Source organism: Salmo salar, chromosome 10 (genome assembly GCF_965601325.2).
Source record: "Salmo salar chromosome 10, fSalSal1, whole genome shotgun sequence".
NCBI lineage: Eukaryota > Metazoa > Chordata > Actinopteri > Salmoniformes > Salmonidae > Salmo > Salmo salar.
In genome coordinates this window covers 22,129,625-22,147,975 of record NC_138300.1, presented here as the reverse complement: position 1 = coordinate 22,147,975, position 18,351 = coordinate 22,129,625, and the positions used below count along the sequence as shown (strand labels likewise).

General features: G+C 43.4%; 1 protein-coding gene across 11 annotated transcripts in view; it reads left to right on the top strand.

The window, feature by feature from the left end:
• The window catches only part of LOC106613762 (CUGBP Elav-like family member 5), a 251,485-nt gene that overhangs the window by 219,860 nt on the left and 13,274 nt on the right, over positions 1 to 18,351 (top strand). For 4 of the 11 annotated variants that reach the window (XM_045687487.2, XM_045687488.2, XM_014216351.3 and 1 more), the window contains exons 6-7: positions 6,588 to 6,734; positions 12,399 to 12,564. In XM_045687487.2, the coding sequence (XP_045543443.1) occupies positions 6,588 to 6,734; positions 12,399 to 12,564 (313 nt within the window). Of the gene's footprint in view, positions 1 to 6,560; positions 6,735 to 7,826; positions 7,851 to 12,398; positions 12,565 to 18,351 lie in introns of all 11 variants that reach the window. The other 7 variants (XM_045687481.2, XM_045687482.2, XM_014216347.3 and 4 more) reach the window with 3 other exon arrangements.

The window sequence follows — 18,351 nt, the reverse complement described above, 5'->3', positions numbered from 1 at the left end:
GCAGTAGTCGATGCACCAAGTCTGGAACCATCAAGAACCTGAACAGCCTCTACCCCCAAGCCCCCCTACCCGGACTATGTATTGACCCTTTTTGCACTAACTTTTTTGACTCATCACATACACTGCTGTTACTGTTTATTATCTATCCTGTTGCCTAGTCACTTTTACCTCTACACATTGACTCGGCACTGGTACTCCCTGTATACAGCCAAGTTATCATTACTCATTGTGTATTTATTCCTTGTGTTATTATTTTTCGATAGTTTTTCTATTTTTCACTCTGCACTGTTGGGAAGGGCCCGTGAATAAGCATTTCACTGTTAGTCGACACCTGTCGTTTATGAAGCATGTGACAAATACAATTTCATGTTGGCACATAAAGAGAATGGCTTGTATGATGACTAAAACAAAAATAAAGAGCTCGTGCCTGGAGCGGCTGTCATTTCCACAGAGAGGAGAGAGAGGGGTTAGTAGGGAGTTATCCAGATATGTTTAACCTTTCCACCTTTCATATTAGAGGCTGAGAGTGTGGTGCAGTGGCACGATGGCTGCTAGTAAATCCACTGTAAGTCTTCCAGGGACTCTGAAGATCCTGGAGTTCAGGCAGCAATTTGAAGGTGCCGAGGCACTGCCGGAGCTCTGGGTTCACACAGAATCCACCCTGATCAATACAACCAATCTGGGAGAGCCAATAGCTGGGCAGAGACACAGACCTCAATCTGGATAGAATAGGAAAGAACAGAACAGGAGACAGACTAGGAGCTGCATTGGCATTGCACTCACACGCTCAATCCACAATTAACCACACTTCCATATGCAAGCACACTCCAGACTGCTTGACAGAACAGGAAGGAGCTCGGGCTGCAGCGTCCTCTCTCTGCATTGCTCGCAGACAACTTAATACCTTCAGATTATAAATTCCAACCCTGCCCAAGAACCTGGGAGCCTGAGCAGGAGAGGAAACGCACCATGAGTCTCATTATCAAACCAGCTAGTCCTTTAATAGCTTTTTTAGTGCTGTGGGGTAGAATATTCACTGTTTACCACTGCTGCACATTCCTGTATTGCAGTCCCGCGTCCCTTCTCCCAGACTCGCCTAAAGGTATACCCCATAATAATGTTAAAGGAACAGATAGTAAAAGCTGGACAGACACAACACAAGGCCCTTCTACCAGAATGACTGGGCTGTGTAACCCTGTATGGACTCTCACTCCAGATTAAGGACTGTGGGTCTGGAGAGGAGATGAGGGGGAGGATGAGTGTGTGTTCCCTCTTTCAGATGTTTTACCCTCGCCCTACTACCTAGGAGCGCATGCACTTCATTGTTAAGTCATAATGTGCACTTAATAAGGAGGGGCCTAATGTGGTGCCGGTGGTGAGGAGAGGCAGCTTTGTGAGGCCGTGCACTTATGGCCAGCCAGCCGTCAGGGGAAGATGGGATAAGGGGATAGTGAAAAGACAGGGAACATAGAGGAGGTAGAAGAAGAAAGAAAAAAATCTTCCACTCCACTGACTATCTTTTAGCATCTCTGGCAACCTGCAAATCACGCCTACATAAGCAGAGAGCCAAGCCCCGAGCCAAATTGTTAAGCGTGGAAATTAAATGTGATTGACACATTTTCAACCCCCTCAGCGGCTGAATTTAGAGAGAGATGGGGAGAGAGAGAGAGCGATGGGGAGAGAGAGAGAGAGAGAGAGAGCGATGGGGAGAGAGAGAGAGAGAGAGAGAGAGAGAGAGAGAGAGAGAGAGAGAGAGTGAGAGAAAAAACTTCCTCACCTCCCCAATGTGTAGTTGGGAGCCTAGGGAACAGTATCCCCACTGCGGCTCACCACACAACCTCCCGACCACCCCCCCCCCCCCCCAGTCCCTCAAAGCCCAAACACCTCCCAGCTGGCTCCCGAGCCCTACCCAACCCCCACCGCCACTCGTTGCTATTATTGACAATCTCACATCAATTTCAGGGAGCCTCTTATCTCAAATGACGCACAACCTTTCTACACTGTCAGATCAGAGTAATATTTTGGCCTTTTATAGGGATCGATTGGGCAGTTTTGGGGGGGCAGGGGGAGGCAAGGCTGAGCGAATGAAAGGTCAAATGTAGCGCTAAATCATTTGAAGATTCTTAATGAATGGTGTGTGGCAGACGCACCTGCTGGTTAGAGAGAGAGAGAGAGAGAGACAGAGAGAGAGAGAGAGAGAGAGAGAGCGAGAGAGAGAGAGAGAGAGAGAAAAAAAGCTCCTTCACCAAGGTCAATAAGTGCTTACTGGTTGGTGCCCATGCCAATCTTAGCCCCTCCATCTTAAATAATCATATGTCGCTTGTTTTGGAACCTTTCTTGAATGGCTGGACCAAGGTTAAACCCCAAGTAAAAACTTTCTTGGAAAAAGAGTGAACTAGGTATTAATGCACAATATACTTGTTTGGCCTAAATGACATGGCATTATAAATAGATGGAAGGTTTACGGTTGTATCTGAAAAGAGGACATTACAGATAGAAGTAGACCTGGTTGATATGACTCTACATACCTACTTATGTATGCAGACCGCAAACACACAGACACAATATCATCAATAAGACAAATGTCCAATCATGTAGTATCTGGAATGCTATAAAACTGTGAGCTTGATGTTTCGACGAGAGGAGCTTTCTAATATTGATGTTAACAACAGGCCTAATGTCAAATGAGCAGTGTATACTGACAAATTAAACCATCCAATCACATTATCATGCATGACTTGTTTCAGACTTGATCATTTAACACGAGTTCATTATCTAAACATATACTGACGTGATCAAATTTGTTGGGACCCCTCCACCAAAAAACCAAGCATGCACAATTATCTCTGAAATAACTTGAAACTGACAAAAGTAATTGGCATCCACCATTGTTTATTCCATATTTGATAGAAATCAGACATTGCTTTTGATTTTTTTTATTCAACATAATATCGGAAATAATTAAACAAATGAAAATGGCATGGACAAAAATGATGGGACCCTCAAGCTAATATTTTGTTGCACAACCTTTAGAAGCAATCACTGAAATCAAACATTTACTGTAGCTCTTAATGAGACTTCTGCACCTGTTAACAGGTAGTTTGGCCTCACTCTTCCTGAGCAAACTGCTCCAGCTGTCTCAGGTTTGATGGGCGCCTTCTCCAGACTGCAAGTTTCAGCTCTTTCCATAGATGTTGATAGGATTCAGATCAGGACTCATAGAAGACCACTTCAGAATAGTCCAACGTTTTGTTCTTATCCATTCTTGGGTGCTTTTAGCTGTGTGTTTTGGGTCATTATCCTGTTGGAGGACCCATGACCTGCGACTGAGACAGCTTTCTGACACTGGGTGTCACGACTCCTGCCGAGGGTGACTCCTCTCCCTGTTCGGGTGGCGCTCGGCGGTCGTCGTCACCGGCCTACTAGCTGCCACCGATCCCTTTTTCCTTTTCTGTTGGTTTTGTCTTTATTGGTTTCACCTGTCTCATTAGTGTTTAGTTAGGTATTTAAGCCCGTTTCCCCACCTGTTCTGTGTGCGGGCTTATTTCTGTTGTTCACTGTGTTTCGTGTAGTGGTATGTGTTTTTGGATCTTGTGTTTTTTTGGATTACACCCTGTTGTTGTTTGTTGGGTGTATATTCTTTTGACGGTGCATTTCATTAAAGCCCGATAGCAAACACTCCTGTTTCCTGCGCCTGACTCCACACCCACTACAGTAAGCGTTACACTGGGCAGTACGTTTCGCTCCAGAATACCTTGATAGTCTTGAGATTTCATTGTGCCCTGCACAGATAAGGGGCACCCTGTGCCAGGCGCAGCCCCAAAACATAACCCAGCCTCCTCCATGTTTCACTGTAGGTATGGTGTTCTTTTCTTTGAAAGCTTCATATTTGCGTCTGTGAACATAGAGCTGATGTGACTGGCCAAAAAGCTCCAGTTTTGACTCATCTGTCCAAAGGACATTCTCCCAGAAGGATTGTGGCTTGTCAATATGCATTTTAGCAAGTTCCAGTCTGGCTTTTTTATGTTTTTCTTTCAAAAGTGGAGTCCTCCTGGGTCTTCTTCCATGGAGCCCACTTTCACTCAAAAAGCGACAAATGGTCCGATCAGAAACTGACGTACCTTCACCTTGGAGTTCAGCTTGTATCTCTTTGGCAGTTGTCCTTCGTTCTTTTTCTACCGTTCGCACTCTCCTTCTGTTCAATCTGGGGTCGATTTTCCTCTTATGGCCGCGCCCAGGGAGGTTGGCTACAGTTCCATGGACCTTAAACTTCTTAATAATATTTGCAACTGTTGTCACAGGAACATCAAGCTGCTTGAAGATGGTTTTGTAGCCTTTACCTTCACCATGCTTGTCTATTATTTTATTTCTGATCTCCTCAGACAAATCTCTGCTTTGCTTTCTCTGGTCCATGTTCAGTGTGGTGCACACAATGATACCAAACAGCACAGTGACTACTTTTCTCCATTTAAATAGGCTGAATGACCGATCGATCACAAGATTGGAGACGTGTGATACTAATTAAACAAACAAATTAGTTTGAAATATCACTATAATCCAATTATTTATTATATTTTCTAAGGGGTACCAACAAATGTGTCCAGGCCATTTTAGAATCTCTTTGTAGAATATGCAATAATTCATCTCTTTTCACAGCTTCTTTGCTTTATTCTATGACATACCAAAGGCATGCAAGTATACGTGATAAAATAGCTTTTAATTTCATCACTTTTCAGGAGAAATGAAGCATTATTTCAATGACCTGTAAGGGTACCAACAAATTTGAGCATGTCTGTATATACGGTTGAAGTCGGAGGTTTACATATACTTAGGTCGGAGTCATTAAAACTCGTTTTTCAACCACTCCACAAATTTCTTGTTAACAAACTATAGTTTTGGCAAGTCGGTTAGGACATCTACTTTGTGCATGACACAAGTCATTTTTCCAACAATTGTTTACAGACAGATTATTTCACTTATAATTCACTGTATCACAATTCCAGTGGGTCAGAAGTTTACATACACTAAGTTGACTGTGCCTTTAAACAGCTAGGAAAATTCCAGAACATGATGTCATGGCTTTAGAAGCTTCTGATAGGCTAATTGACATAATTTGAGTCAATTGGAGGTGTACCTGTGGATGCATTTCAAGGCCTACCTTCAAACTCATTGCCTCTTTGCTTGACATCATGGTAAAATCAAAAGAAATAAGCTAAGACCTCAGAAAAGCAATTGTAGACCTCCACAAGTCAGGTTCATCCTTGTGAGAAATTTCCAAACGCCTGAAGGTACCACGTTCATCTGTGCAAACAATAGTACGCAAGTATAAACACCATGGGACCACGCAGCGATCATACCGCTCAGGAAGGAGACGCATTCTGTCTCCTAGAGATGAGCGTACTTTGGTGTGAAAATAGCAAAGCAATCCCACAACAACAGCAAAAGACCTTGTGAAGATGCTGGAGGAAACAGGTACAAAAGTATCTATATCCACAGTAAACGAGTCCTATATTCACATAACCTGAAAGGCCGCTCAGCAAGGAAGAAGCCGCTGCTCCAAAACTGCCATAAAAAAGCCAGACTATGGTTTTCAACTGCACATGGGGACAAAGATCATACTTTTTGGAAAAATGTCCTCTGGTCTGATGAAACAAAAATAGAACTGTTTGGCCATAATGACCATCATTATGTTTGGAGGAAAAAGGGGGAGGCTTGCAAGCCGAAGAACACCATCCCAACCGTGAAGCACGGGGGTGGCAGCATCATGTTGTGGGGGTGCTTTGCTGCAGGAGGGACTGGTGCATTTCACAAAATGGATGGCATCATGAAGGAGGAAAATTATGTGGATATATTGAAGCGACATCTCAAGACATCGGTCAGGAAGTTAAAGCTTGGTCGCAAATGGGTCTTCTAAATGAACATTGACCCCAAGCATACTTCCAAAGTTGTGGCAAAATGGCTTAAAGACCACAATGTCAAGGTATTGGAGTGTCCATCACAAAGCTCTGACCTAAATCCTATAGAATGTTTGTGGGAAGAACTGAAAAAGTGTGTGCAAGCAAGGAGACGTTACACCAGCTCTGTCAGGAGGAATGGGCCAAAATTCACCCAACTTATTGTGGGAAGCTTGTGGAAGGCTACCTGAAACGTTTGACCCAAGTTAAACAATTTAGGCAATGCAAAAGGCAATGCAACCAAATACTAATTGAGTGTATGTGAACTTCTGACCCTCTGGGAATGTGATGAAAGAAATAAAAGCTGAAATAAATCTCTCTCTACTATTATTCTGACATTTCAAATTCTTAAAAGAAAGTGGTGATCCTAACTGACCTAAGACAGGGACTTTTTACTAGGATTAAATGTCAGGATTTGTGAAAAACGGCGTTTAAATGTATTTGGCTAAGGTGTATGTAAACTTCCGACTTCAACTGTCATAGCCAACAGTGACTGACTATGTGGCATGTTATGTTGATGATGATGTTGATACACTAACTTCTGTGTGGAGGCGTTGCGGACAGAGGAGGGTTGGTTGGTTAAGTGTGCGGTCCCTCTCTCCTCAGAACGGCTCCGATTCTCTCCCCCCCCAGGGCGCGTCCTCCAGCCTGGTGGTGAAGTTTGCCGACACCGACAAGGAGCGCACCATCCGCCGCATGCAGCAGATGGTGGGCCAGTTTGGCATCTTCAACCCAGCCATCGCCCTTCCCTTCAGCACCTACAGTACCTACGCACATGCAGTGAGTTAACTAGCACAACCCCCAACCCTCCGTACCCCTCTGACCCCACCAACACCATCCACACACGCAGTGAGTTAACTAGCACAACCCCCAACCCTCCGTACCCCTCTGACCCCACCAACACCATCCACACACGCAGTGAGTTAACTAGCACAACCCCCAACCCTCCGTACCCCTCTGACCCCACCAACACCATCCACACACGCAGTGAGTTAACTAGCACAACCCCCAACATTTCGTATCCCTCTTACCCCTCCCCCAACCCCCAGCTATCTGTATCCCTCTTACCCCCCAACACCCCCGAGGGCAGAGCACCGTACACACACGGCAGACCCCAGGCTCTTTGATGAGCTCACCCAGCCCACGCTGCTTTTCCCACTGCCCTTTCGTCTCCCCGGGGCCCCGGAGCTGCACCAGGGGCCAGAGATGACTCCGAATATTCCATAGGAACCTTATCTCCACACAAACCTCTTTAGCCTGCATACAGAGTTACTGCCGTTTGAAGGGAGCTGAAATGGAATGAAGAAAAGGGTTCCGTCCGACAGCGATAAATACCTAAACCTCAGTCACATCAGACTGCAGAAATATACACAGTATGTATATATTTATAAAATAATGCAATTCTTTATTTATTTACTTTGCACACACGGGCAGATTTTATTTTTTATTCTCTAAATGCCAGGATTAATTGTTGAGGCTGCCCAGGTCTCGGGGGCTTATTCATTTCCCTCATTTTCTTATCACAGGCATGGTGGCCAGTATGAAAAGTGCAAATTGACCAGCCCAGAGTAATTGCGAGGCCATCTCTGTCCTCTCTCCAGTAAAACTCCTGCCTTCATTACAATTCATGAAATGCAGCCCATCCCCAGGAAATGTGGAGAAATGCTAATGTTTCAGGAGTGGTGGAGGCGGTGGTGGTCTGCTGGGAGAGCATTGTGTCCTGCTCAGGTTGGCCATGACTCTTATTTACTGTGGCAGAGCCCCACGCACCCCGTCAAACACACTACACTACGCATTCAGACAACGCACAGACAGCTACACACTCTGTCACCAAGTCTATGCCACACAACAACATGTGTCTTGTTTTTCCAGGCACTGCTGCAGCATGACAATGAGGTGGGTACATGCCAATCCATTGCTAAAGTTTTGTGAATGGTAGTTTCTAGTCATGTTATAGATATTTGATCATTATAGTTAGTTATTAGTTATTCATTTACAGTCATTATAGTTATTGGAAGTAAAAAATAATAGTGGCATTTATGTATACAATTGGTCAAATTATATTTTTTCAAGACTACAGTGACTGATACCATTGTAAGTGAAATTCTCCATGAGAAATGAATCATACTGTATATTGTAATGCTTTGAGGTTGTACAACGTTCTGTTATGAGATCATTTTCAACCCTCAGGTATGTTGTAATGAATGTATAGCCTTCGGCTAGTTTTGTTTTATTCCACTATATACATTATATCTAATGAATTCCATTACTTGTAATGTACTTTCATTTGGCACAGGAACAATGTCATTTTTCTTCAGTGTTGGGTTTCCACTTATGCAGTTTTGATTGAATACCAGACACAGAAACTTAGATGCTTATTGCAGCATGTGACAGCCTTTGCCCTCTATTGGGTTGGAATTAACTGCAACAGAGTGATATACCTTAAATGTTTCTTTACTCTATGAAAAACTATTATACCCTCCCCAAGAACAAAACCCACAATGACACAGAATGACTATCTCAAAAGCCCCTTTATATGTACCAGTGGAGGCTGCTGAGGGGAGGACGGCTCATAATATTGGCTGGAACGGAGTCAACCATATGGAAACCACGTTTCATGTGTTTGATACCATTCCAGTAATGCCATTCCAGGCATAATTTTGAGCTGTCTTCCTTTCAGCAGCCTCCACTGATATGTACTCTTCCAGCCATATGTTTACCAGTGTATATATAGCTAGCAGGGTATGGAATACAGACATCTACAGGGACGGTATATATCCACAGTACAGTAAATGGCAAATTCAAAGAGCTACTTCACAAATACAGCAGTGGATAGGATTATAGAGTTGAGCTGACAGCCCGTAAATTGGATTTTAGTCAATCCAGGAGAGGGTGGGGGGGGGGTTGTGAACACAAATTGTAGGGGTACAACACTGACAAAAATGAGAAAAATGCCGTTTTCAAGATAGACACAGCACAGCACTGTTCTGACAGACAACATCCCATTTGCAAACGTGATTTCACGAAACACAAGGAGGGAGGAAGTTATTCCCATACCATTCCAAAGGGCTGATAATAGTTGTTGTAAAGAAGCAGTGTAAATACGTGATAAAGCAGCTACCCATTATTTCCTGTTGCCTGTCAATACACATGGAGCATATTTGTACACAATTTGATTTGTGTCACACTTCTCTCATCTCAAGCCATGTGTACATTCCTGAGAACAGCCATTTCAGCTTGCTGTTTCTGAAATGCTACTTGCAATTTCAGTGTGGGAATGGAAGGCTTGAAGATGTGTGACACTAGAGGCACAACATCACCAAAGAGTGTGTATTAGATTGAATCGGATAAAAAGGAATGGTTTAAGAAAACAGTAGTTTTAACTGTGAGCTAATGGTGAAGATGTGTGTGTGTAGGTGGATATACAGGAGGTGCATGGTGAGTGTACTCCTCACATCGACAAACATCGCCCCCTGTTGGAACTAGTCAGAATATACAGTATATAATTGGTCCCATTCAACACAACCCAACCCAACCCAACACAAATCAGGAAATGATCAAATCTAAAGTGTTTTACAATAAATTCAGCTATATCATAAAAGAGAAGAGCTTACAAGTGATATTGAAATGATTTGCCTCTACTGTACCTTACCAACACCTTGAGCGATTGCATTGCACAAGCAGGAACTATGCACAGCCAATAACAAGGAGGATGTGTTATATTATGCATTCATTAATGGTCACAAATATAATAAAAGAGAGAAAATTGTTATTTAGATAAGGCTACTGTACAGATCTTGACATTTCCTAGAAAAGGACCTTATAAGTGGGACACCCTCCCATACCAACTGCCCAAATCTTCATCAACACACACACCAAAATGATGAAACATGAAACAAACCCTATTAAAACCCCACTAAGGAAACACACCATAGCATGATGGTAACAATTGAAGCCCTTAAGCTCAGGCCAGGCAATTGCAGTGGACTCTATTGTCTTCAGGTTCTCTCTGCTGGAGTGCACACCAGTCTGCAGTTTCAGGCAATCTGCAAGTCCAGGACCTCAATAACTGGGGTCTTCTCTTTCACTTGCTCCATTTCCCTCCCCCCCCCCCCTCCCTCGCTCCCCCAATCTTCTCCTCCTCCTCGTTGCCCGTTCAGGACTGGCTGGAAGGGTCACATGTGACAGTGCTGAGAGTCAGCGAGTCACAGAGCAGTGCTATAGAGATAATTGCCATGTGATAGAGGTGATTGCCTGCTGGCACCAGGGGAGAATAATGCCATCAGGTTGCAATAAAGAAGCAGATGCCTGACACTAAATGGATGCTGTAGCACGGGCAACTTTTTCCCTGCTTCTTTTCTTCTCCCTTCGTTTCTTTTCTTTCCATTTCAGAGCGAGAAAAGGTTATGGCCATGATGATGAAGATTCAGTTCAATGCAATTTAGCTCTTTGTCTGCCACAGACATTTTGCTATCTACTGCCAAGGATAAATAAGAAGAAATATACTGTAGCAATGGCTTTTGAATATGGATGAAAGTCTTAGAAAAAAGAAAAACACATGAATAGTAGAAAATGACTGAATATCTCTGTCAACACTTCCAGTTGGTGGACAGAGGCTTTTTATCAGAGCCAGTTTGTATTACCCACTTCATTCCAACATAATTACATGCTTCAGCTTCCAATTTGCTGCATTTTAATTCTGAAAAAGCATCACTGAATGCCATGTTGTTATCCATGACAATCTGGCAGCTGGCATGAAGGACTGCATTATCTATGCATGTAAAGTCACAGCTATACGGAGGCCTTCTGCCTCAGTCTGTTATTCTACCATCTAGGCCTGCTGCAGCTTCCATTAACTTGTATAGGCCACTGGCAAATGGGTTGCAAGGTTATTAGAGTAAGCCCAAGTCCCCAACTCCTATTGAAAGCAGGCAGAAGATCCTGAGAGGGGGACAAAAGCCACTGACTTGTGTGACAGTATGCTCTGATACAGGGGCCAATCAGATCAGAGGCCTTTTACCCCAAACCTCCGACCCCAGTCTAAACTTAATGAGGGTATTAACACCATCTCTATCGCACACCAACCACAGCTCTCACACTGACTTCTTCTCATTGTTTGTTTTCTTGGTCGTGCTTTTTAGTTCTCCTTGCCGCCCCTTTTTCCAAACCCCTAAAAGCTCAATTTATCTTATTCCGAGCAAAATGGATGATCCCCATTTGTCATGTTGATAAAATTATGCAAATGACAAAAGGAGTTAATAGATAGCGGTGGTAAGGCATGTGGCTAATGGATGAGGTGCCAGCGGCGCCCGTTTTGTGGCAGGACAGCCGCTTTTAGGTTACCTGACAGGGGCATTGAGGGAAAATAATTGGCTTTTCCTATCCAGGGACTCCATGCAAATACAGGGAGAGTGGCATCTTCTGCCTCAGCCGCACAATATCGTCATTAACATCAGAGCTAGCTAGTGGCGAAGGCATTTGATTTCTGCTTAGCTGAGTCAGACTGGGGGTGCCAATCCACTTTCTCAACAGGACGGAGGGCGCTGTGGGATATTAAACAGGAATTGGATTGTCCGATTGTGTCCATGTTTTTCATCCGCATACCTGCATTCCTTATCATGAAATAGATGCCCTACAAAATAACATTGATTTCCCAGATAAACCCACTGGTCCAGAGGTTGTAAACACCTTCGTACAATGATGGATTTTCTCTGGAATTAGGCCCTCAGTATCTGAGACGGAGTGCAGAAATACTAGCCGTGTTTGTGGGTATATTCTAGGCAGTATTGGATAGAGAATGGGTTTATCTGTGTGTTCGTGCTAAGTGGTGTCAGCCTAGTTCTTTATCACTGTGTCCAGTGTAAATGGACTGTCATTACAGGTTGCTGCTCGTGACACACCAGTGGCACCGCAGCAAGTTAAAAAGAGCCCAGCGACCGGAGCCACAGAGATGTCACTGCCCCTCCACTTTACCTTACACAACCAGAGAGGGACACACAGAGAAGTTTGACAAAGGAAGATAAATGCAATTCAATTCTGCCTCTGAACTTTCCCAGGTCCCTAGAGACAGGAATAATGTGCACATGTCAATCCGTTGATTTGAATGAGCCCAACAGACAGCTATTGAAAGATTCCTACAGCTGCTGACAGCCCTCCGACTGTGAGGATAGACAGATTCACTAAACATAGGTTGACAGACTTTTCCCCCCCCCCTTCCTTTCTTTTATTCCGCTCTACTTTCCATGCACTATACATCCATCAACCCCATGTATACCTCCCTCTACTCTAACTTTCCTATGCTCCTCTCTCTCCCTCTCCCCCCACCTCTCTCATCTCTCACTTTATTCTAATTCTTGCTCACCGCCCATCCCTCATTTCCCTCTCTTCTCCCTCCCTCTATACTAACCTCTCTCCCTCTCTTCTCCCTCCCTCCTGTTCCCCCAGCTCATGCAGCAGCAGGCAGCCATCATGGCAGCGAGCCACGGGGGCTACCTGACGCCCAGCATGGCCTTCCCCACCACCCAACTCCACCAGATGGGGGCACTCAGCATCAACGGCCTCCCACCCAACTCCATGACCCCGGTGTCTGGGGAGTTCCATCAGGCACTGGGTAAGCAATGCGTTTCATTCCCTTTGGGTGAGTGTGTGTGTGTGTGTGTGTGTGTGTGTGTGTGTGTGTGGGTGGAGTTTGGGAGATGGGAGGAGGAAGAGGGAAGAGAGAACTCAGACTGCAGCAAGGCCAAGAGAAAAGAGGAAATGTAGTGCCTGCCTACTGATAATCCAAAATGATTCCCGTTGGAGAAAAATGAAAAGAAAAATACATTTGATGTGATTTGCATATTTATGTTGTGTATGCAGATATATTTTGGTGCGGTAAATCGAATCGGGAGCATAATAGATATGTTTACAGGTACCGGCACTAATTTCTCCTCCGTCTTTTGACCTTGTGCTTTGAAACACTTGCACAGGATCTGCATGCACTTCCCTCAGTTTTCCATTACAAACGGCCCCATCATTCTATACAGACACATTACAGGGAGCGCAGCAGAGGACTTTGAGATAGCTTACCGCATAACATTTGCTTATTCAGCAATATTTCATTTTCCGTGAAACTGAGAAACCCACAAGATCCTCTCTCACAAAGCATGCATCAAAATGAATAATACAAATTCTAAGTCTTTGTTGTGTTTATTTGTATATTTCCCCTGACATTGCAGTATAGTGAGTTTGGTAACTGTATAACATTATAACTGTATAGCTGTGAGGGAATCAAGTCAAGATTACGCATCTGTCTGACATGACCCATTTTAATGCACCTTTACGTTCTACTCTGAAAATCTATATCACAGGTTAGAATGGGTTCTGTCAGTGACCATCTCTCTCTCTCGCTCATGACTTAATGCATGTATGTATATCTGATGGAACATGCCAATATGCACATGCTGTGTACTGTATATATGCACTAAGTTGAGCGTTGTAGTGGTGGAGGCTGGAGAGGAGCTATTTGTCAAATATTTACACTGACATTTTTTTTATGCAAAGTGGCCACTTTTTTTACACAGGTAATCAATCAAAGACAGTGATTAAAAGTTTAGCTGAGGTGCTTCTTCTTTGTTGGCAAATACAGGACAGAATTCCACTGCATCGTATGTGTTGTGTTCAGTATTTATACTGAAGCGTGACTGCAGTATAGTACTACTGTGATGAAAGACCAAGAGACAGGATCACCACATGCACTTCATATGCACACATTGTATGGACTATGTATGCAGCAAATACATAATACTGATTTGAAATATACATAAGTGCATAATCAATACTGAGCCATATCAGATATTCATTTCATATACATTTAACCTTTTCAAAGGGCTTCATAATACTGCACCACCTTGTTCGAGAGAGCAATCCACTATGTTATAATCATAAGAAAAATAGGCTTTTGCAGGGGGTTGGAATCAATGGCTTATCAATCTGCAATGCAAGGAGCTTAATGAACTGGCCTTTGGTATTGAAAAGAGCTCACCATGGTGTGTGTTCCCTCTCAGAAATCCGAGAAGCGCTGAAATATGTCTAGCATTTGACACGCTTCTGTGTAAGCTACAGTCTGCTGATTACTTTTATTATTGAATCCAATGCATTATTAATCACTGCAAGAGAGAGAATTTCCAAGGACTACAATAAATATGAAAGGAATTTTGATTCCATTCATTGGAGTCGGTGCTGATAGGCAGCAGACTGGTGTATGTATGCAACAGACTCCCCTTTCACATGTCGACTGGTGCCATGACTTATTTAAAGTTCATTGAAGGAGCACATAACAATACTGGCAAGGCTGTCTGTTTAAGGGGGCTGAGAGCCACTTAGAGACTTTGAGACTCATGCAGTGAATAAGTGGAATAATTAATTGAAATGTTAGAGACATGCTTTCATGTTCTTTACTGATGCTGGCCCACAAAGTTGTCTCATCGACTCTCCATATCTTTACACAATGCATTGCCACTATACTTAGATATGTCAAAGAATTCAGCAGTGCCAAATATGCGGCTTAGACATCAAATATAGAAAAGTTTTAGCCTCTATGTTCATAACCTTAGCCTAAATCTCCTTAATAACCCGAAGAAGTCCATTGGATGATGACAGGCGCCTCACTAAGTCCCACAATGCAGTGCATGAATTACCATATATTACAAACAGTGTCGTAAAAATGACCATTCAAAGCCTGGCTGATCTTGAGGTAAACGTGGTGCATTACCCTCTCTTTTAATGATCTGAGTCACCTCTGTGCACGCCTGCCTATCACAACATAAAGCTTGTGCACCACAGCAGAAAAAGTTTAAAGTGCCAGAAATGTTAAGGGGTGCTTTCTGAAAACAATGAAACACCCATTTGATCAACAGATGTAAAGCATTTCAGCTTGATGGCGTATAAGCAGCCTGCCAGATGGTTGACTTGATTAGAGCATGTATCCTTACAATGATGCATGATGATGCTTTTTGACAATAATGTTCAGCAGGTGCACTTCCTGAGCTTCAAGAGAAACAAAAATAAAACAACAAAATGCCGATCCCAGGGGGAGAGATAGGGGGAGGGGAACGGCAGTCCTTTGTTAGGTCGATCACATGACCAGGAAGTGTGTAATCAAAGTCACAATGTTACGTTCCAGAGCGCTGCTCAACATGGGCTGAATACATCCATTACATACATATAGGGCCCTGCCTAACCACGCTCCCATTCAATTCAGCCCTGATTGTGTCATTGATGGAAGTGGGTTTGGATTGGGGTCAAAAACATGATGCAGGACGATTCCACAGAGTGACTAATGCCACAGTTGAAGCAAATGAGCTGTTTGACATAGTGTTTGTGACCCCCTGAAGGGCTCTGAGCAGCACCACGCCTCAGTGGGAACGCCTGCTTGGGCTCAGGGCGACCTCACCTTGGGTAGCTGTGTGTCACGTTAGCCATGGGATACCAGCTCAGACAGAATATCCCCTTTGGCACAAGCCACATTCATCCTACCAGGGTTGCTGCGTACAGACCATTATATTGAATCACATTTTATACAATATGTACCATATATAGTCTCAGCATCATCTAATAGAACTCCATTTTGGACTTTTTCAGGACGGACTTTATCACATTAACATGGATAACACCTTTTAATGACAAAAAGTAATTTTCAGTATTATTAGTAGTTCTCTTGGAGTCTTAATCTACACCCATTATAACATTTTAGACCTTTCTTCATTAACGTTTGAACAACCAGAACAGTTTGAGTGTAGTTTGCCCTCCGAGTACGAATGCACCTAGTTTTTGAATCAATAAATGAAAACATCTGTTATGAATGCTTATTTCTTGCTTCGCTGAGAGACAGTCCTTGTGTTCATAATGACTGTCCTGCTCTCCAAAATGGGTCCAGTGCTCCTTGTTGATTTGAATGTATAATTAGCATAATAAATACTCTTATGCTTCTTTCTCAGTGCAATCACAACAATTTTCCCAAAGAACCTACGGTAATAATGTAAATGTAATTATGCTTTCATAACATACAACCAAGTGGAATATGTAGTAGACTCACTTCATGGTATAATAACCTTAGAAAGCTGACAGGTAAGACCGAGTTGTGAAATATAAGCAATCTCTTGACCCGTAGTATCCTATTACCCATTCTGGAGTGCAAAACAACATGTCATTATTATGGGACAATGCATTCAGTAAACAGGCATATGTAAACAGGCACATGCTCGTGTGTGCATTGTAAACACGCTATGAATATGATTTTCACAATGCGAGGCTATATGTCCACTGGAGTATAAAATGAAATGTCTTGTTATGTATGGCACCGTGTGGAGTACAATATTTCTCCTACTCTAGCTAGAAATACATTTGTTGAGGTCTGCTCATGTTTAAGAACATAATATTTGAGCAGTAACGGTAGTTCATGGGATGGTATTGTTGTGTGGAAAGTAATATGCAGGAAAATGAAATCAGATTCTCAGTATATTCTTCGTAATCCACTTATGCCTTAGTACTGTATCTACACACAAGTTTTTGAGCAGTTTCGGCCTCTTCTCCTCAGAGCTGAGTAGCATTAATTATTAAGTGTGCTTGCTGAAAGCAAAGCACAACTTTAGAAACGGTTTATACTTAATAATAATTATTATCATTATTATTCGCCTCCCATTGCCACCTGTAGGGCCCAAACCGTTAAAGCTACCAACACCAAAATAACTTTAAAACATGCAGACTGGCACTGATGCTTCAAAAAAATCAGAAATCTCAATGCATTTCAGGTGCCATAGACTTGAATGGGAAAAATTCTGGTCGCAACTAGTCTTCAACCGTTTAAGCTAGAAACGCCATTCAAACTAAAATGTGTAGACTGGTCTATAATAGTGTGCTTGTATACAGCTTTTTGATGCCATGTATACTTTTTGAACTATAACCGTTTAAGATGTGCATAAAAGCTTCAAAGATTTCAAAGGCAAAATTTGGATACACCACAAACTGACTCAACTTAGATGGCTTCAACACAGCTTTTTGCTTCCGTTTCTACTTCACAAACTATAAAGCTTGTTGTATCCCCATTCATTTCAATGGTGGAACGCAGGCTTCAACATTCTAAACTGAAATCATTGCTACAACACTTTCAGAATGTATCCCCATTCATTTAGAGAGGTTAAAAACACTTTTATTACTCTATTATTATTATTAAAATTATTATTTAGTGAAAACCCATTGATACCAGGGTCTCATTCCCAATGGTGCCCTGATCATAGTAATTCATTCTATGGCTTATGATGATATAGTATTCACTCTAGCCTACTAAACTAGCCCACTATAACCCACTATAACAACTATACAGCTACAAACCACCCCAAAATATGTCACTATAACTAACCCATAGCCTATGAAACCACTATTACTACCAGTACTACTACTGCAATTACTACTACTACTACTACTACTACTATTTTACAACCATAAATACTATTTTTCTAGTTTGAAGCTGTAGTCGCTCACATTACACTTGTACATGACTCCCTGCAGCTGTCTCCTCCATGATCCACTGGGCTCTCTCTGGCGCCAAATGTCCCCAACAAGCATCCTCTCCCACCCTGTGACTTTTAGAATCTCCTTTCTCTGGGCTCTTATCACACGTGCGCTGCGTCTGCCTGCTGACCCTGAAGCACACGGCGGCCGCGGCCCACTGCTAAGCCTTGGAAAATGAATTTCCCTGATGATGGAGAGGCTGCATTATGGCGCGGTACAATAGAGTGCGTGTGGTCGGCCAGACTGGCTGTCTGAACCCTCAGAACGGGGAGCAGCAGTCTCCTGGGCCCCGCCAGAGAATGGGCCAGAGCTGCAGTCTAATTCATCACAGTTCTGCAGGAAACAAGCAAATGCAGGGAGCTTAAAAAAAGGAAATGGTGCAAAAGACACAACAGCTCTCGCCGGGACCCGGGCAATTCCCCTGGTCACAGCGGTTGGCTGCATGAGTGTCAGGCTCCCCACTGCTTAAACTGTGCTCCGAGTGCGTGGGTAGTCTCAGGCTGACATGGCTCTGTGCAGGTTTTTCTGTGTGTGAGCCACAGCCTATTTACCAAGGCATTAGCATTACTCCCAGCCATGCAGCATAGCATACCCACCGTATGTATCCATCCCTATGTGGACTTTTCTTTAGGGGCTCTTTACCGAGGCGGACAAATTGCTATGATGGCATGCCTGAGGGTTTCCGTGACAACAGGCCTTTCTGTCCAATCCCGTCTTGGCTCCAGATTGAAAGGTGGTCCCCAGGGGGCCCGTTTCTCAGCGAGGGCTGATGCTCTACCACGGAGCAGCCTTTCAAAGTAGCCATCATCCATAGTGAGATCCTCCTCAAATGGACTCATTCACATTC